This window comes from Lycium ferocissimum, chromosome 4 (assembly GCF_029784015.1).
Source record: "Lycium ferocissimum isolate CSIRO_LF1 chromosome 4, AGI_CSIRO_Lferr_CH_V1, whole genome shotgun sequence".
NCBI classification, from domain to species: domain Eukaryota; kingdom Viridiplantae; phylum Streptophyta; class Magnoliopsida; order Solanales; family Solanaceae; genus Lycium; species Lycium ferocissimum.
Window position 1 is genome coordinate 57,062,046 of NC_081345.1, and position 24,084 is coordinate 57,086,129.

A 24,084-nucleotide genomic window follows, 5' to 3' on the forward strand; every position below is an offset into this window, starting at 1 on the left:
GAATTTTGCTCTTACTAATACCATCATATGAATGTAAATGTCTAATTCTACAGTGATAATTCTTTGTTTGATCTTCAATTATCAGTATGGTCTGGATTATCCTTAGCATTCAATACAAATTGCTGAAACCTTTCAATAGCAGTAGTAAAGAATGGAGTACTCAAAAGCTGATGGGCAGTTGGCCTCTCTTCTGGATTCTCACAAAGACAAGAAACAACCATCTTCTCAAACTCCTCCGAAAATGCCCTTTTCTTTCATTTAATCAAATTCACTTTCTTCAATTTCGCTTTCCTCTTCAGCAACAGCTTTTCAAGTGATCTCGGCAACCTCTTCTTCTTCCTTATCTTCTTGGTTATATAATCCAAATCCCCACGATTTCTCACACGTATATCCCCATACGCTAATTCCAATGCCGTTATTCCCAATAGCCAAACATCAGATTTTGGTGTGTCATTTTCTCCCCTTAACACCTCTGGTGCAGCACCCCATTTGAAAATACTCTTCACATCCAAAAACGAAGACGATGAACTAGCTTCTCCAACATTACAATTCTGATTTTCCTCAATGACTTCGGAATCGTAAACCGATGCTTCAAATGCTAATTTAATCAACATTTCCTCAGTAGCATCATCAATATGAACAAAGATATCTCCAGCATTTAAAGTCTTATGAGCCCTTGGATTATGAAACTCAACATGAAGTTCATCACTTAAACCCACAACTACTTCTTTAAGAACAACAGCAATGAAATCTTCAGGCAATTTTTTATCCGGACGTGTAGAAAGAATATAACGAAGACATCCTCTGTTCATATACGGTAAAGAAATACATACCAATTCATCAGTTGTGAAACTTCTCTTAAGTCCAATCAACTTTCTTGTATTATCTCTAGTATAACTAATGCTTGTATGAACTTGATTTTGAAGCTCATCACTTTCTTGAAGGTTCTTGTTGATGATCTTTAAAGTGACGTGGCCATTAGGGACAAAACAGCCATTCGTCTCGAGACATGCAGTATATTGAGCTCTGTAAACACGGCAAAGTCCATTACAAGAAGAACCAATTTCTTCTTCAAGAAGATAAGTGTCATTAGTGAGGGGATCAATGAATTTTTGGCCAAGTTTTCCAGGTTGATAATCTATTGGTAGTACTAGACTTGAAGAAGAAGATGAAGCAATTTCGTCACGAAAACTGAATGGATTTCTGGGAATTGAAGAAGAAGAACCAACTTCCACTTGTAGACTGGAAGAAGAACCAAATACCCTTCTTGGATTCTTCATATTTGAAGAAGAAACAATTTCTTTGCGAAAAGTGAATGGGTTTCTGGGATTATTCTGCATATTTTCTTGAAGCAAAGAATGATAGTTTTCAGAAAATTTGGGATTGGTTTAATGAGGAAGAGAAGAAGATGAATATGAGAATAACATGTATTTATATGGTAAAAGCCCGCGCTTAATTGGTTAAAGAAGCCGTTATTATTCATTATTCCCTCTTTTGTTTTTAATTATTTTCTTTAGTTTTCCCCTTTTCTTTTCCTTAAATAGCCAAGTATTTCATGTAAAATTAGTGTACTACTCTCTCCATTCACTTTTACTTGTCCATTATACTAAAAATAAATTTTTATTTTACTTGTACACTTTAGCATATCAAGACAAGAGGGGGTTGCTCAAATGGTAAGCACCCTCCACTTTCAACCTGAAGGTTGCGAGTTCGAGTCACCAACGAAGCAAATGAGGGAGCTCCTAGGGGGAGGGGTTAAAAAAAAGAAAAAAAAAATCAAGAAAAGACAAACTTTTTTTTTTTCTTGTTTTACCCTTAACATTAATTACTCAATTTCCAAATTATTCTCCAAGTTCAATGAGACTATACACCAATTAATATGAGTATTATAGTAAAATATATACTTCATTTATTAATTCTTAAGGGGCGTGCAAAGGCACAGGATAGAGAGTACCTGATAATTTCATATCATGAATTGACTGGATTATTAACTAAAATAAATTATATAAAAGAAAGGGAAAAATGATTATTAGTTTATTACCTCCAACCCTTGGGCTGGGAAGAACACGGAGAAAATACTTAGTGGTATGTGTCATAATATCACCTCAAAAAACTAGTAGAAAAATTAATTCTCCAAAACTAGTTAATATTTGTTTAATTATTTTTGTCCGTTATGGTCTTTGAGGCCAAGCACATACATGCATTACCGTAAAAACGACGAGTAGCTTTGGTTCCGCGCGCCTAATTGGTTAAAGAAGCCGTTATTATTCATTCCCTCTTTTTTGTTTTTTTATTTTTCTTAAATGGGCAAGTATTTCATGTCTTAAAATAGGAAAATATTAGTATACCACCAACGGTAATTTCAATTCAAGAAATTGACTGGTTTTTTAACTAAAAGAAATTATGTAAAAGAAATGGGAAAAATAAGATTAGTTCCTCTAACTAGCAATTATTTTGTTACGAACAAGATGTATTTCGTATTGTCTATATTTTTTTATGTAAAACAGTTTTCTAATTTCTATTTTATAGGTATAAGTGCTTGCAACTATACCATTTGAAAAATTCGAATATTGAAAACATATTTTATTTCAAATTGTGTAGATTTAAAAACCTCACGATGATGGTGACATTAGGCAAATAAGAAAATTGAATTGTGGGCATCAATAAGATTTTTAAGATGAATTCAACTTTTTTTCCAGTTCAACTTCTTTCATGTTATTACGATGTTATGTTAGTATAATTTCTTAATCTGATAGCACTATTCATGATGATTAGAACTTAAAGCTAAATTTGTTGCAATTTGTTGCTCCCAAACGCACACGCAAGTATATACGGTCTTACAAGTAGTATAGGATTTAAAGTCCAGATATCATACCCGCAAAGACTTAGATTTTCTACTGTTTAACTACTTCAAATTCCGATGTGACTACTCCAGAGAGTAACAATTTGTTACATCCCGTATTTTCGTGCGTTAAGTTGCATCATAGGTTAGTCACATAAGCTCAAAGGATAAGATTATGTCTGAAGTTATAAGTGTTTACGTTATGTTCAACAAGTGATAAGTAAGTATCGTGAAGGTTGGAGGTTAAACGAATCGGAAAAAAAAAAAAAAAAAAGTTTTGCCAAATTTGGGATGTTGAACAAGTTATACAGACTGTATGGAGTTTTGGTCATGTCCAAGTATGCAACAAAGAGATTGGTGTATAAAAGTTTTAGGTCTCGAAATAATTTCCACGGATGAACAGTACACTGTGAACAGTAGGTGGTGAACAGTACTGCTACAGTATACCGACTTTAGCTCACTATTTAAGGGCTAAAACCCCTCATTTTTCAGCCTAAAAAAAACTCTCCAAACATTTCTCAAATTCTCTAGAAAACTCTCCCAACTTTCGTCCACTAGATTTTAACGCAAATTAAGTGAAATCCCCGAATTTAAGTTTGGACAACACATGGCTTCGATTATAATATGGAATTGCGGAGGAACTTGGCTTGGATTCAAGGTGATAATCGAAGATATTGCAGCTCTAGCGGGTAAAAGGTATGAATCTTTCCTTATTAGTATTGATTTAAGCTTATCTACGGAGGAAAAGTTACTAAATGAGCATATAAGGAATTTATGGGTCGAGAAATTGGATAAAACATCGTGTGGGATGTTTATGGGATATTTTGGTGTTGATAATATTGTTGTTGATGTTGGTATTGTTGTTGTTGTTGTTGGTTCGAATTGAGATTTTGGGCTAGGCATATAAACGAGAGGAGATGTCGCCGAAATTTTCGCATTCTAGAAAGATTTATTTCGAGGCTTAGGATAAGTATATGACAACGGGCTTAACAATAGTATGAATGATTTTATATGTAGATTTCAAGATCTTAAGAGATAGGTTGGAAAGTGAAATGTAAGCTTCTGTATGTTAAGGTTAAACCTTTCTTTCAAAGGCATGATTCCTATATTTTGATTCCATACATGACATCCATAATATTTTTACTCCTAGAAATGCCAGAAGTCTATAGCTTCTGAAGAATCTTACGATGACTCCAATCCTAGAGATTTTCAAGCCTAAGTTTCTAGATGATTTCATGACGTGATCGAGCGTGCTATATAATATATATATGTCCGAGTGTGCTATATGACATATGGCCTCAGCTTATGTCTGAGCGTGCTATATAACATATGGCCTCAGCTTATGTCTGAGCGTGCTATATGACATATGGCCTCAGCTTATGTCTGAGCGTGCTATATAACAGTTTATGTTATGGATCATTCAAGTGAGACATGATAGTGGTGATGATTATGGTAGTGATAAAGATCATATTATCTAAACGAACCCAGCAAATAAACGAACTCCAAAGACTCTATTCCTAGATAGTGTAGGAGTATTCGTATCTTTGACCTCTTAAGTCCCGAAGGGGACATTCAAAGGGTTTTCTCTTTCCTATGCATTTTACATTTAAATTTTGGGGTCTCGAAGGAGACAAATGAAAAGGGGAAGAAGTTCCCGTTTTGCGTTAAAGTTGCTCCGGCGGAGTCTTTTGATGGTTTTCAAATATTTTCATGCATTTGCATATTTACATACACGCACGACATCATTTCATGGGGAAGGGAAAAGGGCTAAGGCATTATATACGCAAACCACCGATCAGCCGGTATACGATGATTATGATGCCCGAAGAGAGGCCCGGGGGCCATTGTGCTATTATGCCCGAATAATTTCGAGGCGTGTGAAGGCATGCATATATATATATATATATATATATATATATTTATATATATATATATATATATATATATCGAGTTGGTTACAACAAGTTGAGTCCGTTACTCTTTTTTATCATCCGAGTCGAGATATACACGGTACATTGTTCGTACTGACGTCCCTTTGCCTGGGGGCGCTGCATTTCATGCCACGCAGGTGTATACAGATGAGTAGAAGACATTTGGTTATAGGATAAGTATATGACAACGGGCCTAACAATAGTATGAATGGCTTTATATGTAGATTTCAAGACAGGAGGTAGGTTGGAAAGTCGAGAAGCGAGCTTCCAGGTATGCTAAGGTTAAACCTTTCTTTGCATATATATATATATGACATCCATAATATTTTTACTCCTAGAAATGACTATAGTTTCGAAGAATCTTACACACACAGACAGCCTAAGTTTCTAGATGATTTCATGACGCGACCGAGCGTGCTATATAATATATAGCCTTACTTTATGTCCGAGTGTGCTATATAACATATGGCCTCGCCTTATATGGCCTCGCTTATGTCCGAGCGTGCTATATGACATATGGCCTCGCTTATGTCCGAGCGTGCTATATAACATACCTTATGTCCGAGCGTGCTATATAACATATGGCCTCGCCTTATGTCCGAGCGTGCTATATAACATATGGCCTCGCTTATGTTATGGATCATTCCGAGACATGATAGTGGTGATGATTATGGTAGTGATGAAGATCCTTATTATCTGAAGAAATAAACGAACTCCAAAGACTCTATTCCTAGATAGTGTAGGAGTATTCGTATCTTTGACCTCTTAAGTCCCGAAGGGGACATTCAAAGGGTTTTCTTTCCTATGCTTTATTTTACATTTAAATTTTGGGGTTCAAGGAGACAAATGAAAAGGGGAAGAAGTTCCGTTTTGCGTTAAAGTTCCCGAAGGAGTCTTTTGATGGTTTTCAAATATTTTCATGCTTTTGCATATTTACATACGCACGACATCATTTCATAGGGAAGGGAAAAGGGCTAAGGCGTTATATACGACCCGATCGGTCGGGTATACGATGATTATGATGCTCCGAAGAGTCGCATTTTGTGGGCCTTTATGCTATTATGCCCGGCGGGTCATGTAATGGTGATGCATGCATTACATATATATATATACACATTATCAAAAGTTCATATGCACGTACATGTTTTCGAGTTGTTCTTAAAGTTTATCATCCGAGTCGAGATATATTGTTTCGTTCTACCTTACATACTCGGTACATTGTTCGTACCGACGTCCCTTTGCTCGGGGGCGCTCGTGTTTCATGCCACGCAGTGTATATGATAAGTAGAAGACATTTTATAGGATGTTCCGTGCTATCGCCGGATTGGTGAGCTCCATCTTAGTTCGGAGTGTTGCCGAGTCAAAGTACTTATGTTATGGTATTTTGTATATGTTAGAGACTTTGCAGTTTTCCTCGTGGTATGTTTGTCAAGTTGTCAACAAAGGATATCGCTGAGTCATTTGTGTACTTTAAAAGAGTATGTATTTTAGATGATTTCTTTTTGGAAAAGTTTTATGTTCTTAAAAGTTTTTTGAAATGACAGGTTTTGATAGAGCGAATGTCTGAGGGTTCGCTCGACTCTGATGAGAGTCGGGTGCCCGTCATGCCCTATCAGGATTGGGGTGTGAAAAATTGGTATCAGAGCAGTTCGTCCTAGGGGTTGTCTGCAAAGTCGTGTCCAGTAGAGTCTTGTTTATGGTGTGAAGCGCGCCACATTTATAAACAGGAGGCTACAGGACATCTAGGATGGTTACCTTTCTTTCTTATCTTAGATCGTGCGTAGAGCTATGTCATAGGTTATGAAATCCCTGGTCCTAACCCCAGATGTCTTGATTATTGATGAGTGATTGCTTGCTTGGTTTTAAGGTTACTAGTAAGGATTGGTGCTCGTATCAGAAAGGTATGTTTTCCGTCTATTGGTGCTGATATATGAGAAGAATTTGGTATAGCTGAACTATGGATCGTTTGTATTTCTGCGGTTGCCCTGTGAGGCATTGGACTTGCTTTCTGAGCTGTGTGCAGGTTTGGGATAGTAAGAATTACAAGGGAAGCTCTATTAAAAAATCTCTCAAAGCTAAATCATGTGAGTATGTGTACATTGCATAAGTAAGGGAAATGGGAAACCTAGCGACAGGATGGTAAGTGAAATATGTTGGATTAATACTTGTGAACTGCTCTAGAAGGAATTCTTAGATGGCTCAGTTGAGATTAAGGGGATTCAGGTGGATTAAAGGCTTTATAGGAATGAGACTTATTGGGATTATAAAGAAAATTGATAAACAAGTAAGATATCCTGAATGATCAGCAAGGAAGGTGATCAATAGTACAATTTGAGGTTTTATAAAAACAAGTGAGTAAAGTATTGCGAGTCGTATGAAGACAATAAGGTAGTAAATTATCAGAAGGATTATGGAATCGGCTATATGTTCAAGTCAAGTTAAAGAGTATTGCTGCACATAGATACGGACTGATTTTGAGACTTATGGTCGAAGCTATTGAGATAATTGTATACGAGTGGGATTAAGGGGAATAGTAGGGTTTTGATAATGAGGTGACACAATATGAGGGAAAGGACTAAGTGAAGAGTTGATGCCAAAGGTGGGATAACAAGCGGAGGATATACGCCACGATATTACGGATGAATTGAGGGAAAGTACAAGGCAACGCAAGTTAGAGTGTTAAGATAAAACTGCAGTCAAGATTAGGCTATTTCGATACTAATGGAAGGATAAGAGTGTAGGGACATAAGGTGAGCTACGAAAGTATTTTTGAGTTAAACTAGATAGAATAAATCGAAGTGAGATCTGAAAAAGACCAAGGACAGAAATAGACTGCAAAAGATGACCAGGGGTGGAAAGAAGCAAGGAAGTAGAGATAATCACACGGGATAGTATTTATGGAAAAAGGAAATACAATAAGAAGAAATGAGGAAATGGTTGCTCAAGAAACTGGAACAATTGGTGACAAAAAAAGGAAGCTGACAAATGAAAAAAAAAATGCAAATGAGTTCAGGAAAGGACATGAGATTTAGAGTTCCGAAAGGTACCATAGGACGATACTTTTAAGAAAAGAATAAAGGAAAAATAAGCGGGCATGTGGAGGCAAAAGGGAAGGATGTTAAGGATCATGACGAAATGACTACGACTACGGATTCGAATAGAATACTCTGGATATAGTGATACCATAAGGTAAAACCTTTAAGGGGGGAAGCAAGTAAGCTTGAGTACGAGCACAAGGATGGATTATAGATGTAGCTTGAAGTAAGTTGCGTCTTAATTTAACATTCGAGGACGAATGTTTTTAAAGGGGGAAAGGATGTTACATCCCGTATTTTCGGGCGTTAAGTTGCATCATAGGTTAGTCACATAAGCTCAAAGGACAGGATTATGTTTGAAGTTATAAGTGTTTACGTTATGTTCAACAAGTGATAAGTAAGTATCGTGAAGGTTGGAGGTTAAACGAATCGGAAAAAAAAATAATAAATAAAATAAGTTTTGCCAAATTTGAGATGTTGAACAAGTTATACAGACAGTATGGAGTTTTGGTCATGTCCAAGTATGCAATAAAGAGATCGGTGTATAAAAGTTTTAGGTCTCGAAATAATTTTCGCGGATGAACAGTACACCGTGAACAGTAAGGTGGTGAACAGTACTGCTACAGTATACCGACTTTAGCTCACTATTTAAGGGCTAAAACCCCTCATTTTTTTTCAGCCTAAAAAAAATTCTCCAAACATTTCTCAAATTCTCTTGAAAACTCTCCCAACTTCCGTCCACTAGATTTTAACGCAAATTAAGTAAAATCCCCGAATTTAAGTTTGGACAACACATGGCTCCGATTATAATATGGAATTGCGAAGGAACTTGGCTTGGATTCAAGGTGATAATCAAAGATATTGCAGTTCTAGCGGGTGAAAGGTATGAACCTTTCCTTATTAGTATTGATTTAAGCTTATCTACGGAGGAAAAGTTACTAAATGAGCATATAAGGAATTTATGGGTCGAGAAATTGGATAAAACATCGTGTGGGATGTTTATGGGATATTTTGGTGTTGATAATATTGTTGTTGATGTTGGTATTGTTGTTGTTGTTGTTGGTTGCTGAATTGAGATTTTGGGCTAGGTATATAAACAAGAGGAGATCTTTCGCCGAAATTTTGGGATTCTAGAAAGATTTATTTGGAGGCTTAGGATAAGTATATGACAACGGGCCTAACAATAGTATGAATGATTTTATATGTAGATTTGAGACAAGACGTAAATTTCAAGGAGGTAGGTTGGAAAGTGAAATGTAAGCTTCCAGGTATGTTAAGGTTAAAACTTTCTTTCAAAGGCATGATTCCTATATTATGATTCCATACATGACATCCATAATATTTTTACTCCTAGAAATACCAGAAGTCTATAGTTTCTGAAGAATCTTATGATGACTCTAATCCTAGAGATTTTCAAGCCTAAGTTTCTAGATGATTTCATGACGTGACTGAGCGTGCTATATAATATATGGCCTCAGCTTATGTCTGAGTGTGCTATATGACATATGGCCTCAACTTATGTCTGAGCGTGCTATATAACATATGGCCTCAGCTTATGTCTGAGTGTGCTATATGAAATATGGCCTCAGCTTATGTCTGAGCGTGCTATATAACATATGGCCTCAGTTTATGTTATGGATCATTCAAGTGAGACATGATAGTGGTGATGATTATGGTAGTGATGAAGATCCTTATTATCTAAACGAACCCAGCAAATAAACGAACTCCAAAGACTCTATTCCTAGATAGTGTAGGAGTATTTGTATCTTTGACCTCTTAAGTCCCGAAGGGGACATTCAAAGGGTTTTCTCTTTCCTATGCATTTTACATTTAAATTTTAGGGTCTCGAAGGAGACAAATGAAAAGGGGAAGAAGTTTCCGTTTTGCGTTAAAGTTGCTCCGAAGGAGTCTTTTGATGGTTTTCAAAGATTTTCATGCATTTGAATATTTACATACATGCACGACATCATTTCATGGGGAAGGGAAAAGGGCTAAGGCGTTATATACGCAAACCACCGATCACTCGGTATACGATGATTATGATGCCGAAGAGGGAACCAGGAGGCCGTTATGCTATTATGCCCGAAGGGGTGCGAGCGGGGTGAAGGCATGCGTATATATATATATATATATATATATATATATATATATATATACACTCTTTGCATCAAAAGTTCATATGCACGTACATGTTTATCGAGTTGGTTACGGGTACGAGTTGAGTCATCTCTCTTTTATCATCCGAGTCGAGATATATTGTTTCGGTTTCGCCTTACATACTCGGTACATTGTTCGTCTCGACGTCCCTTTACACGGGGGTCTTTGCGTTTCATGCCACGTGTGTGTATACGGATGAGTAGAAGACTTTTGGCTATAGGATGTTCCCGGGCTATCAAATTCGGATTGGTGAGCTCCATCTTAGTTCGGAGTGTTCTTTGAGTCAAAGTACTTATGTTATGGTATTTTGTATATGTTAGAGACTTTGCAGACAGTGTCCTGTGATATGTTTGTCTAGATGCCGATAGAGTGATATCAGTTGAGTCATTTGTATACTTTAAAAGAGTATGTATTTTAGATGATTTCTTTTTGGAAAAGTTTTATGTTCTTAAAAGTTTTTTGAAATGACAGGTTTTGATAGAGCGAATGTCTGAGGTTCGCTCGACTCTGATGAGAGGCGAGTGCTCGTCATGCCCTACCAGGATTGGGTGTGACACAATTTCAATGTTTGTTGTAATTATTTAACGAAATTAATAAAATAAGAGATTCGTAGCAATATGAAACTAGGAAGAAATTCTTTAAATTTATCAGATGAGAAAGAGTTCCAAGGTCATGGCTTGCGACAATCCAGTCAAGTATTCTAACAATTCTACTTATTCTATTTTCTGGGTAACTAGTTGACCAGTTAATAATTACTTTATGAGTCTCTTCAGAGTTGCTCACAAGTCTATTCAAGCTACCTTTTTTTTTTTTTTTTTTTCAAATTCAAGCTAAGTTATACAATAATTAATAATGATACATGTATACTAAAGACTTAATATATTAGTAAATCAAAAATTGAAAAAACAATTGTTGCAATAAAGCATAACTCTACTAGTCTTGGAAACCAACACTGGCTGATATCTAACCAAATTCATTGACAATGGAGTTGACACTTTAAGAATCTTGTCTTGTAACAACATGTCACGGTGGACCACGGCGGCGCCACTCACCAGTTTTTCAAGAACGCCGCTACTCACCACCGTTGTCGTTGCCACATCATCGGTAGTAATCTTTGGTGGCCTTGGATAGTAGGAATCAGAAGGGAAGAAGTAATATTGAAGCCCTGCCATTAATAATGGAAGTTGTAATTAAACTTTGTTCTAAACTTTCTTGAGTGATTTTGTGTTTGTTGATCTATAGCTACTCCAACGCCTATATTCCTATGGTCATCAAACAAATAGCAAGAACGCATTTAAATTTCTGTATTCAACTACGCGAGGCTAAAGGGTATATTCCTATCCTCATTAGCGAAACGATTGCCCTAAGGGATCTCGACCAAACTCTATTTATTCTTATTATGCAAGCAAATTCTCTCTCTCTCAAGTTCTATTCACACGCCACAGATAGTGTATAACTATTGATCAGGTAAATAAACAATTTAAGCACAAGAATAAATAAGCAACCCAAAAGATGGAAATTCAATAGATAGAAGTTGTCGTCAAACTAGCTATCATGTCTTTGACACAACCCTAAAATTAGAGAGTTTAGCTACTCATGATTCAAGAAGAGATGCAAGAATTCATGAATAACCTAGGGTTTAATGACAAAAAATTATAAGAAAAGCTAATAAACTAAGAACGACGGCTTACTGTGCTCAAGAACATGTCCTAGCCGTATTTACAATGTTAAAACCTATATTTACAGTCTAGGGTAAAGTCTGGAAATAAAAAACCAAATACCGAACGAATCTGGAAAATTTGCCGACTTACGGCACCTGCGGGAAGCATAGGTGCCGCGCAGGCCTTCAGTGATTCTTCGATTTTCTTCTACCTCTCGTCTCTTTTATTGCATGCAATTCTTCCAAAACTTCACGAAAACACTCGGAGCTCCTCCATTCATCCTCGTTGTACCTAAACATCACAAACAAACCAACATAAGCTCGAATATAACGATTTCGATACAAAGATATGCGATTAAAGTGCTAAAAATTAGAGGAAAATGACGCGAACTAAAGATATTTGTGTCAAATATCACAATCATCTCACTCCGCTCTTTTCTTCATTGAAACGTTCACTACAACAAATTCGATTATCAGGGACAAATAATTTCGTCACTTATAAGTCATATTTCGTCACCAAAAATCTTGTGTGACAAAAAAAATTTCGTCAATCATTCGTCCCTAAAAGCGGGTCGCTAAAAGTATACAAAGACAACTTAATGTTTCGTCACTAAATAAAGTTTATTAACTACGAAATCTTCCTTTCGTCCCCAAATGCATAGTATTTGTGACGAACATATTTGTCATAAAAAGGATAGATTTTCGTAGTTGATAGTGTGTTTTTGTCACTAAAGAGGCTACTAACACCCACGAAACTATCTTGTCACTAACTATTTAGTTTGTTCAGTGACGATACCAATTGTCTCAAAAGCTATATGTATTTTGTAGCTGAAATAATATAATTTCGTCACTAAAGACTACCTTTTATATACAAAAAAATGTTTCGTCCCTAAATGTATAGAGATTAGTGACAAATTTGTTGTTATAAACAAAGCTTACAATTTTGTAGTTAAATCTATCATCTAGTCACTAATAGTATTGCTTTTGCTGACAAAAAAAAATTGTCACTATAAATTGTCATGATTAGTGACAATTACAATTTTCATAACATAAAGCATTAATTTGTACCCAATAAGGAGGAGGATACTAGGACAAATATATTTTTGTCGCTGAATGTAATCAACTTATGACGAAATAATTTGTTTCGTGACGAAAATATATTTGTCTAGAAAAATTTAGTTTAGTCGTCGCCAAAAATTAATCCTTTAATGACAAAATATTTGTCACTAATTATAGACATTCGATGACGTTTAATTATTTTGTAGTTATTAATTTTTAAAATTAGAATTGCATAAATTGAAAATAAAATAACAAAACATGCTAGATAATAATACAATTCACCCATGGTCATACAATTAAGAACAACTAAAATTGTACTGAGATCATATCTCATTACAAACTCCTAAATAAAAGTAAAATATGTCTAACAACAAGAAAATCCAACTGAAATATACTAAATATTACTCCTAAACTAAGACGGACAATGCAGTTTCTTCCAAAGTACCAATCCAACCGAAATATACGAAATATTACTCCTAAACTAAGACGGATAGTGCGAGGTTTCTTCTAAAATACTAATAATGTGGTGACACTTAGCTTGCAATCGAGTCTTGATTCAATTTCCACATTTAATACCTGCGGAAAAGAGAGAAAAGAAAATTAAGATTAGATTTAAAGTGTAGAAGTTGAAGAATTCAAATCTCAAATCCAAAGCTAAATAGAGTTCATCATCAAAAGGATTTATCTATTTGGAACAATATCATACTACAATACTATAATTCTAATATCTTCTCCTAATAGCGTAACTTTTTTTATGTTTCAAATGTCTAGCTAGATTTTATGAGTACTACTGTTTATTCCAGTTTTGATGAGTACGGATTGTATAGGAGGTATATGTTTGGATTTACGGGACAAACTGGTGTGGTGATATTCATCGCAAGAGCAAAAGCCGCGCGAACAATAGGCCTTTGGAAGATTGGATTGAGTGGACAGGTTGCGAGAAAACATTTATCACATATACTTTTGATCTAATGTTGTGTCAAAGCGATGACACCTTTGGTAGTATTCTGTCCAGACCCATATGATTTAGCTCAATTTTTGGGTTCATTTTTCTCTGGTGAATTTAATCCCAACCTTCGACGCCTACGATTGTTTTTCTTCTTTTCCTTTTGACAGATAGTCTAACTAATACTCCAAGATGATGTTAAAAGTATGTATTATATGGCCGTTGGTCAACCCTCCTGTACTATATCCCTCCAAACCATGCTATTTGCTCCCCCCCACCCCCCCCCCCCCAAAACCCAACACACCTACTATGTTGCTATAAGCGTTTTCTAAAGAACACCCGAACTTCCCTTTGCTTTCTAGCCTTGGATGTCCCTTGTGTACCTTATTCCACAATGCTCCTTGATCCTTCTACACCACTAGTTGCAATGAAAATAAGGGGAGAGTTAGGAACATATTTCCTCTAATTTTTTTCTTTTATGGGGGTTGACGAGAGAAGATAATCTACAAGCGAGTTACGCTTTTACAGCCATGTTTGATAACATTTCTAGAGTGGAACTTCCATTTTAGTTTCGAAAATACGAATGGTCATTCTGCATCAATTTTACTTTGTTCAGCTTACTTTCCTACTTAAATGTTTACTGTTCGATGACAAGCCATACGAAATTTAAAAAAAAAAAAAAAAACAGATCTTAGAAGTAGCAATCAAGTCTAAACATGTGATTTTTTGTCACTAAGAACTCCAACAATTAACGACCTTCCTATGGATTCAAGAGGTTGCTTTAGGATATGGATCAAATGCAAATTATTATTTATATAATAAAAACATAAAACAGACTTTTGGGTTCATTTTTCTCATGTAAAGTACGATTGTTTTTTTCTTTTCCTTTTGACGATAGTCTAACTAACAAAATGTATGTATTTTTTTTAAACATTTCCTCTTGCTCCCCCCCCCCTAAAGTAACCAATTGAGAGTTTAATGCATTGTAATTCCGGGGTTGATTAAAGTTAAGGAGTCGCCACCTAATTATTTACGGTGAATTAGGGCACCTAAGATTAATTAGAGTAATTATCTAAAGTTGATTTTAATTTTAAAGTCTACGAAACCAAATGATTCTAGGTACGGGTTCAATTAACCTAGAGGGAAGGTATTAGGCATCCTCTAAGTTCCATTAATGATGGTTAATCCGACCGGACTTAAGGTGAATTAATTAGGCTAAGTGTAAGTCGTAAACATTTTATGAAAGAAAGTATGTTGAAAATCCGTTTGGTAAATATAGTATAGAATGTAAATGGGTTAACATGATGTTTTTAGCAAAAAGGCCGATATGATTTTGAAAGTAGAATTTTGGTTTGGCGAAAAGTATGGGAAACTAATGACTTGAGAAATTGGGTAACGGGGAGTTTTGAAATGGTATTGTGGGAACTTTTAAAATACCCCTTTAAGTTTTTACCAAGTATAGTACTCCATAATTTAATCATTTTAGAGTTAAAAAAGCTTGGTTGGCAAATCGTTTTGCTAATTTTATATATATCTTTGTAATCACCAATTTGTGATGGGAGGCCGCTAGTTAGAAGTTGTTTTCTAGATCCTAAGAATATTGCTATCTATTTAAATTACTCTTGCTATAAGGCTAAGGAAAGATTCCAAATAATCACGTGAGATAAGGTTAGTAGCAACTAATCATCCAACGAACAGTATAAGTCATACCAACACATAAACAACATCAAAGAATGTCTAATGAGATGAACACAACAACATCTTGTTTGGAAACGAAGTTTTCGATGGAAGACTATAACAAAATCAATATTCTTGTTCAGATGAGCGTCAAAAGGATGAGAGCTTTGAATGAAAGTAGATGCGGGAGTTAATTTGAGTAGTTGTCGAGTTGTAAAGTGGAATTTTCATTATTTTAAAGTCCAATCACAAGAAAAACTTATTATGAATTACTCAAGGGAAATCTTAATTTCTCAACAAAGCACGATAAATGCCAATAGACAATTAATCCCAAGTTGTAAATGCAATGGCATATGGTACTAAAATAATAATTTTCTTACATAGTTAATAATCGGCATATAAAGATGACCATCCTTTGTATATCGGAATCGAGTAATACAATTCCTTTTACACTTGTTAAAACGTTTGTTAACTATTTTAACTCCATTAAAACCTATAAAATAAAATATTAATATGATGTAGAACTAAAATATTGTTAGAAAGAAGAACAAAAAATGGTATAACTTACAAGTTCGAGGACAATACCCAAATGCGGTACAAACGCTTTTGACCCACACATCTTATCAAAAATGATTATATTTAATCCAAATAACTTATACGACAATCAAGTTTTAAGTTTAAACTAAATGCTTATGCATTTCGTTTCTACAAAGATAAAAAATATAAATATATGTAACTTAAACACACAAGGAGAATAACATGAATATAAATTACCTTATAATCGAATTCGATCAGCCCACATGGTAAACTCAAATCTCAAACTTATTCCAATTTTCTCCATGACCTTGTCAGACCAAATAAATCAACAACCAATACCGATATGTCGTATAATCATTTCAATTTTACGAGTAAATTACATTCCTCGGAACGTGCACTTTCAAATAGAGCGAAAGAGGGACGTTTTAACTTGTAACGCCATTGTCGGAATCTATTTTTAAAATATCCTCAACACTATCTTTCACGTAATGCTCGTCCAAATCAATTTCAAACTTCTCCTAAAAAATGTAGATATTTTATGAAGAAACACAAAACAATCAAATTCACTTTTATATTAAAACAATAACTAATCATCGAGAGATGGAAATGTTTTTATAGTATTCTGTTGGTGTTTTTTTCCCTGTGTGGCTATGACTTAGCGACGTATTTATAGGTGTCAATCAACCTAGGGTTTGCTGGGTTCGGAATTTGGGCGGGGTTTTAGGTTGAATTGGGGTTTTCTTGAAAAGAATGAGATATGTAATCTTCACGTGACTTGGTTGCGGATTCGCGCCTAAAACGAACCAATTTTACTTTGTTCTTTCAAGGTTGTTGCGTCTTGGAGTAGAAAAGGAATGCCTTCCTTGTCAACGACGAAGGCTTAATCGCGACAATTTTGGTATGGAAATATTTATTGGCTCTTGTATTGAAGAGGAAAGAGTGTGTGGCTCTCTTTGTTTCATTAGATTTTAGGGATGAATAGGCATAGTGGACCGGGTCGGGTGAGAATGGTGATGGGTTCGGGAGAGATCGTGGCCATTCTTTTTCAATTTTAATTCTTTCTTGGGCTTTTAATTTAATATCTAGTACAATGTATATTATGTGAAGGTAAATATTAATTAGTAGAAATTAAAGGATTTAACAAAGTAAGATTAATTGTAACGAGTGCAAAATCCGAAAATGAAACGATGACGAACTATTAAAGATTTGTGATAAAATAACGAAAGTAATGTTGATAGAAAATAGTAAATGAAAGTAATGATATTAATAGCAATAAAATAGTAGCGAAAATAAAAATAAAATATTTAAATTTAATTAATTTAAAATCCCGAGAAAATAAATTGAAATAAAGGAGGGACAAAATTGGGTGTCAACACACCCCCCAACCCAACACACCTACTATGTTGCTATAAGCGTTTTTTAAAGAACACCCGAACTTCCCTTTGCTTTCTAGCCTTGGATGTCCCTTGTGTACCTTATTCCACAATGCTCCTTGATCCTTCTACACCACCAGTTGCAATGAAAAAAGGGAGAGTTGCAAGATTTTGCTAAGCTTGGAAAGATAATCTACAAGAAAGTTACGCTTTTACAGCCATGTTTGATCAAAGTGGAACTTCCATTTTGGTTTCGAAAATAAATGGAGGAATTTTACTTTGCAATTACTTCCCTACCTAAATGTTTCTTCGTTCGATGACAAACCATACGAAATTTAATTTTAAAAAAAAAAACAGATCTTAGAAGTCAATCAAGTCTAAACATGTGATTTTTTGTCACTAAGAACTCCAACAATTAACAACTTTCCTATGGATTCAAGAGGTTGCTTTAGGATATGGATCAAATGCAAATTATTATATATATATAATAAAAGAACTAAAACAGAATTTATCATGTAAAGTAGTGTTATTTCTAACCTTGATGGCGATGAGCTAACAAAATGTTGCATTTTTTTAAACATTTCCTCTTGGCGTCGCTAAAGTAACCAATTGAGAATTTAATGCTTGTATCTGGTCCGCCGAGTTTTTATAGCGCTAGGTTTCTATCTTATGGCCATTTCTTGGCATTTAATCGGTAAATCATGTTGGGCAATGAGCTTCCTCTTTGAACTTACTACTAGATTTCTTCTTGAGATAGATTTCGGACCATAACCGAGACCTTTTATGTTCGATTTTGTACCAAGTATAAATAATTTGATGATAGTCATGGAAGGCTCTCTCGGCTCTCCCGAAGTATATACATCTTTCAAAAAGAAGAATATTAATATTATTTAAATTAATTATAATCACTACCATGTAATAAAATTACAAGATTATAGAATCCTTACGTGGAACACAACAACATCTTGTTTGGAAATCTTGTTCTTTAATCTTCTCTTGTGAAATGTTCCTTCCACTTGTTTGGAAGCGAAAGGATATTGATGTTTATTATGCGTCCTAGTTGATTGATAATTTGAAAGAGTTATGGAGTGATGATGTAGAGACACTTGATGCCTCCCGGGGAGTGGAATCTCAATTTTCATGGACCATAAATGCTTCCCATAGTTTTTTCATCCTTTCAAGATGTCTAATTCCCTACTATTTATTATTAGACCATTCGATCTTAGTGGAATCATCGATGGAAAAAGTCAAAGTTTTTTTTTTTTTTTCAAAACACCATATGAGTATGGCAAATAGATGAAGAGAGAAACAACTGAAAATTTTGCTTCATTTTGTTGTATCTTTTAACAAAGCACCAAGGATAAAAAAAATTCATCGACAAATGTTGGTGTTCCTCTACAATGGATATATTGGAGAGCTAATAGCATGTCCTTTGATGTTCGAAATAGTCTTTGAATCCTCTCCTGATTATAAATTTCACAGATTACATAAAATATCATTGGATTTCAAAGGCGTAGATCACAACCACCCTTGTACTGGTTTTGAGATGCCTTGCCAATGTAGTATCTTTTGCTATATGAGTGCTGATATTGGACAGAGGAAGAATAAGTGCTGAATGTTTTCATCTGCTCCTTCACACAATGGACATGTAGGACTGTAGTTCCTACCCCATTTTATCAATCTATCTTTGGTGTACAATTTTCTTTGCAGAGCTAAATTTAGAATGAACAACCATTTAGGACTTCCTTGGTTATTGCAAATGAGCTTCTTCCCTTTGAATCTTTGGATAGGTACCTCTCGATACCGTTGTACATTTTCTTAATAGAGCAATTTCGTTGGCCGAGGAATTCAACTCTCTAGTGATCGTTGCATTCTCCAAAGAAGGAGTCAAACTTTGTAAGTGCAATTTTTGTTAATTCGTGGCAACTGTTCACTTCATAGAGAATGAGCAATAAGCTAACTCATTCCAAGAAGATTCGTAAGATAATAAATTGCATACTAACGAGGTTCTCCCGTGACCTTTAAACGTTGTTGATGAAGAGTTATATATTTTTTTATCCTTACGCAACTATTGTCGTTGCAATTATTTCTGTGATATTAATTAGCTTTTACTTATTTTATCATGAAGCGTTGTTTTACGAGTGTAATTTCAATTGTTCATGAAGATGTATTTCGGATGGTAGGTTAATGAAAAACAAAAAAGAATTAGTAGTGTATAATTACCGACTTATGTGATGCATAGACATGTGCAACAAATACTACACTGTGTATATTAGAAACTGTTTATTTATATCAGTTAGTGATGTGTAAACTTAGCACTATTTGCGATAGCAGCACACAATTTGATGACTGGTTTATTTATTTAATAGTTCATTCTAGGTAGATGCACTGGCGTAAATCAAAAATAATATAACTCTGTTGAAGTTTGTGTATCTCTAATTAACATGATCACTATGAGAAGACCAAATGCGGATTTAGGATCTAAAATTTATAGGTTTGACCTGTAAGATTCTTAGCAGTAAACTTGTGGTACTTTTAGAATTAGGAGTTCAGATCTAATATTTGTTGGAATTTTAACGGATTTTCACATGTAAATCTAAATTTCACGTCAAATAGGCAAGTTGAATATGCAACTCATATTATACAATGGGTTAGATCAATAATATATTTATAGAGCTTACTTAAAGAGGAAACTTGCCTCCCTGTAAGTCTTTTTTCCGTTTTCATTTTGGAGACCAACTTTATTAGTAAGAACATGAAGAACAGAGAGAGAGAGAGAGAGAGAGAGAGAGAGAGAGAGAGAGAAGTTGCGCAATCATTGATTGTATTTTCTCAAGGAGAAGAGCTCTTCTTCTGCTACTGAACATATATTATCTTTTTTTATGAATTAGGTAATTTATCTGGATGGAGCACTAAGGGATACATGGCATGTCCTACTTGCAATAAGGATGCACCTTCACAGAGGGTAAGAAGTAAAATTTGTTACATGGGTCACCGTCGGTATCTTGAAGCTAGCCACCCATGGAGAAGAAGCAAGAAATTTGATGGGAAAAAAGAATAAAACCAAAAGAGCTCTCAGGAGATGATGTCTTGCAACAATTGGATTTACTCAGTACTTATAAACCAGGAAAACACTCAAATAATAAGAAAAATAAACGTCTTCCTGAAGAGTTGAATTGGGTGAGGAGAAGTATTTTATTTGAGTTACCATATTGGAAGAGCTTGAAGTTGCGGCATAATTTAGATGTCATGCACATAGAAAAGAACATTTGTGAGAGTATTCTGGGGACTTTATTAAATATTGATGGGAAAACTAAGGACACATATAAAGCAAGACAAGATCTTAAGGATATGAACATAAGAAAAGAACTATGGTTGCAACATGATGGTTCTAGTTGTACAATGCCAGCTGCTTGTTATACTATGTCAAAAAAAGAGAAAAAAAAGTTTTGGGCATTTGTAAAAGATGTTAAATTTCCTGATGGTTATGCTTCAAATATCTCAGGGTGTGTAAGTGAGGATGATGGTCAAATAAGTAGACTCAAAAGTCATGACTATCATGTCCTGTTACAACGAGTGCTACCTATTGCTATTCGTGGATTTGAAAATAAAAATGTCTCTTCATCATTGATTGATTTAGGCGATTTCTTCCAACGATTATGTTGTAAGACATTGAGACGAGATGACTTAGAACAACTTGAAAGGGATATAATTGTTATATTATGTAAGCTTGAGATGATCTTTCCACCTGCTTTTTTCGATATTATGGTACATTTGGCTGTGCATTTACCACGAGAGGCTATGTATGGGGGACCAGTACAATATCGTTGGATGTACAAAATTGAGAGGTTCTTGTGCAAGCTTAAGCGTTATGTGCGAAACAAGGCACGAGCAGAAGGTTCTATTGCAGAAGGCTATATTATTGATGAATGTTTGACATTTTGCTCTATGTATCTTACCGGCATCGAAACTAGATTTAATCGTGAAGATCGAAATGATGATGGATCTAGCAAGAAAGATGAACCTGTTCTAGACATATTTTCAAAGAGTGTTAGACCATTTGGAGATGGAGATTATGATGCCATACCAAGGAAAGATCTTGATATGGCTCGGTGGTATGTGTTGAATAATTGCGAAGAAGCAGAATCTTTTCTTCAGTGAGTAATTTTTCTATTTATATATTGATATTTTTATTTTTTAATACTATTTCTAAATAATTTATTTTTTTACATGCAGAGAGCATAAAGAAGAGTTGGTGAAACAAGATGTTGGGAATATAGAAGAGAAACACAGAGAACAATTTCCTTTATGGTTTAAAAAGGAAAGTAAGTGATTTTAAGATAATAATCATGTTGTTGTGTTTAAATTTTAATCTTTTTCTTCTTTACTAATTGAACGCAATATTTTTTTAATCATAGATTTTGAAATTATATAATAAGGACAAGTCAATGTCTATCAAGAAATTATATCCTTTGGCAATGGAATCGATGTGCGTGGAAGAAAACATATCGGCTGTGTTATAAATGGTGTTAGGTATCTTATTCAACGACGCGATGAATTACGTAAAAGTCGAATTGTGGTATAGTTGTTGCGGTGCTATCATGAAAATGAGTTGATTGATTTTTATGGTATTATAACCGACATCATTGAGTTAGAGTATGTTGATGAGAATCGAGTTTTTCTATTTAAATGCAAGTGGTTTGATCTTCGCAAGAAAAAACGGGGATGCAAAAAGATAAACATTTTACGAGCATATGTGTTAAAAGATTTTGGTATGAACATGATTCTTTCGTACTAGCTACTCAAGCAAAACAAGTATTTTACATTGATGACCCAAAATTGGGGGGAAATTGGAGAATTGTGCTCAAATTTCAAGATAGACACTTATATGATGTCCCGGAGAAGGAAAATTCAGAGACAGAAAGTGATAAGTCGCATATTACAAATAATGACGTGTATCAAGACATGTCACTTGAAAGCAATTCGATTGTCAATGAGATGGTAGACATGTTGATTAAACTACATAGAGATGATGTTGAACCGATTACCCTGGATGCAAATGTAATTGAATTGGATGGTCAAACAGAACCAGAAGTTGAAGTTGATTATATCGAAGAAGATTCTGACTAAGAGGATGACACTATGGTAGAGTACATAAGTGATAATGAGGAGAATGAAGGTAATAATAGGACTAATGACGATGAAGCTGATAGCATAGGTGATGGCGACGACATTGGCTTGTGATGTAACCTCATAATAGTAAGGTCAGTTACCTGTTAATAGTTCTTCTGAATTTTGTATCTTGTTTAGCGGATTTCAGGGGGATGACTTTCATAAGTTATTTGCAGATTTTGTCTGATTGAATTATGTATATCTTCTTATGTCTGAAAACCTACAAATGCAGAAACTTCTAACTTTTAATCACAGCCTTTTCTTCCTTTCATCTTTTAGAGAACTTAAGATTATTTTGGTGCTTTGAAAAGTTAATAAGCACCTAGCATCTGAAAACTGCCACAAATATCTAGACTAGATTATCACATGAAATGCAGGGCCGCTTGAAGATCGCAGACTTTGGGTGGTCTGTACAATCAAGAAGCAAGAGACATACAATGTGCGGAACTCTGGACTATCTAGCACCGGAAATGGTGGAGAACAAAGCTCATGATTATGCGGTTGACAATTGGACTCTAGGGATCCTCTGCTACGAGTTTTTATACAGTGTGCCTCCATTTGAGGCCGAGAGACAGACCGACACATTCAAAAGGTAACTATTCCTCTGCTTCTGTCATCTTTTAACTGTTACTGGAAAATCCAGATAAACTAACTTGAGTATTATGGAATTATGAAGGTAGACCTCAGCTTCCCTTCAACACCTGATGTATCTCTTTGAACCTAAGAATCTCATTAGCCACGTAAATTTATTAGTACTTGTCTATGCTTTAGTTCTGTAAGAAGAAACTACATAAACTGAAGGGTGGTTAGTTAAAGCACATACAGTGCATATAGAAAATAATACTGGTGTATATAGGTCAAAGAGTTACATTTTAAAACACTTGCAAAATTTCTGGTTGCACGCCTTTTTTTACGATTGTTTCCTTTCTCTTTGCAGCTTCTTGTGATGGACTCTTCAAAAATGCTTTCTTTTCAAAAGATCATGGAGCATCCTTGGATAATTAAGAATGTCACATGACACTATAATTTGAGTCGCTTCGCCAATTTTCATCGTTTAGTTAAAGCGCCTTGTCTAGTGAAAGCGTGAAAGTAACCGATAACATAAAGTTTTTTTTTCACTTTTTGGTGTTTCAACTCTTTTTGCTATTACATATGATATGTAAATGTAATCATCTTGGTTTCAATAGTTTGTATCAGATGGAGTGTGAAGCTATGTTGGTGGACATTGATATAGTTTCCTGGAAATAGTTGTATATCATTTACATATGACTTTACTTGGATTTTCTATTAACTTCGAAATTAGTTTCTTACCTTATTCTCATAGTTTACTCTTTGTTACTCTTTATGATGCAGGATTCTCCCAGTGCAGTTCGGACTTTGGATTTAGATTCAATTCTTGAGGCTAGAACTGGTGGGACACGACCCACTGGTGAAGTTGAAGGAAGCAATTACAATCATCATTCGATCTTGACAATTGCATTCCACTTTGCTTTTGAGAATCACTATCGAGAAAATGTATTCCTTTCGCTAAGATATCCAAGTGACTCGCACAAGTTATTCTAGATTTACGAAGGAAGCGTAGTATGCATCCTATAGAGATCGCTAGATTTATACTCTTTCTTGGGAAGTTTGACAGAGGATAAGCACCAAAGAAAGTGTTTGTTCACCTTATTGTAGCGCTAAAAGTAGACTAGA

The 24,084-nt window shown here is 35.0% G+C and overlaps 2 protein-coding genes across 2 annotated transcripts; one reads left to right on the forward strand and one right to left on the reverse strand.

The window, feature by feature from the left end:
* Positions 1–254: 254 nt before the first annotated feature.
* Positions 255–11,137, reverse strand: LOC132054229 (serine/threonine-protein kinase BLUS1-like). The gene is made up of 2 exons (XM_059446274.1): positions 11,018–11,137; positions 255–1,334 (listed from the first exon to the last, which is right to left on the reverse strand). The coding sequence occupies exons 1-2, from the start codon at positions 11,135–11,137 to the stop codon at positions 255–257; spliced, it is 1,200 nt and encodes a 399-aa protein (XP_059302257.1).
* Positions 11,138–20,114: 8,977 nt separating this feature from the next.
* LOC132054886 (uncharacterized) lies at positions 20,115–21,802 on the forward strand. Its single transcript, XM_059446845.1, has 2 exons — positions 20,115–21,374; positions 21,454–21,802. Exons 1-2 carry the CDS (start codon positions 20,467–20,469, stop codon positions 21,548–21,550), a joined length of 1,005 nt encoding a protein of 334 aa, XP_059302828.1. The 5' UTR covers positions 20,115–20,466; the 3' UTR covers positions 21,551–21,802.
* The last annotated feature ends 2,282 nt before the right edge of the window (positions 21,803–24,084 follow it).

Bases quoted from the DNA above. Each gene is read 5' to 3' on its own strand.
- LOC132054229 (XM_059446274.1), bottom strand. From the start codon at position 11,137: ATGGCAGGGCTTCAATATTACTTCTTCCCTTCTGATTCCTACTATCCA. The intron at 1,335-11,017 runs GTGAGTGGCGCC...GAAAATATGCAG, and splicing joins GCGGCGTTCTTGAAAAACTG to AATAATCCCAGAAACCCATT.
- LOC132054886 (XM_059446845.1), top strand. From the start codon at position 20,467: ATGCACATAGAAAAGAACATTTGTGAGAGTATTCTGGGGACTTTATTA. The intron at 21,375-21,453 runs GTGAGTAATTTT...TTTTACATGCAG, and splicing joins GAAGCAGAATCTTTTCTTCA to AGAGCATAAAGAAGAGTTGG.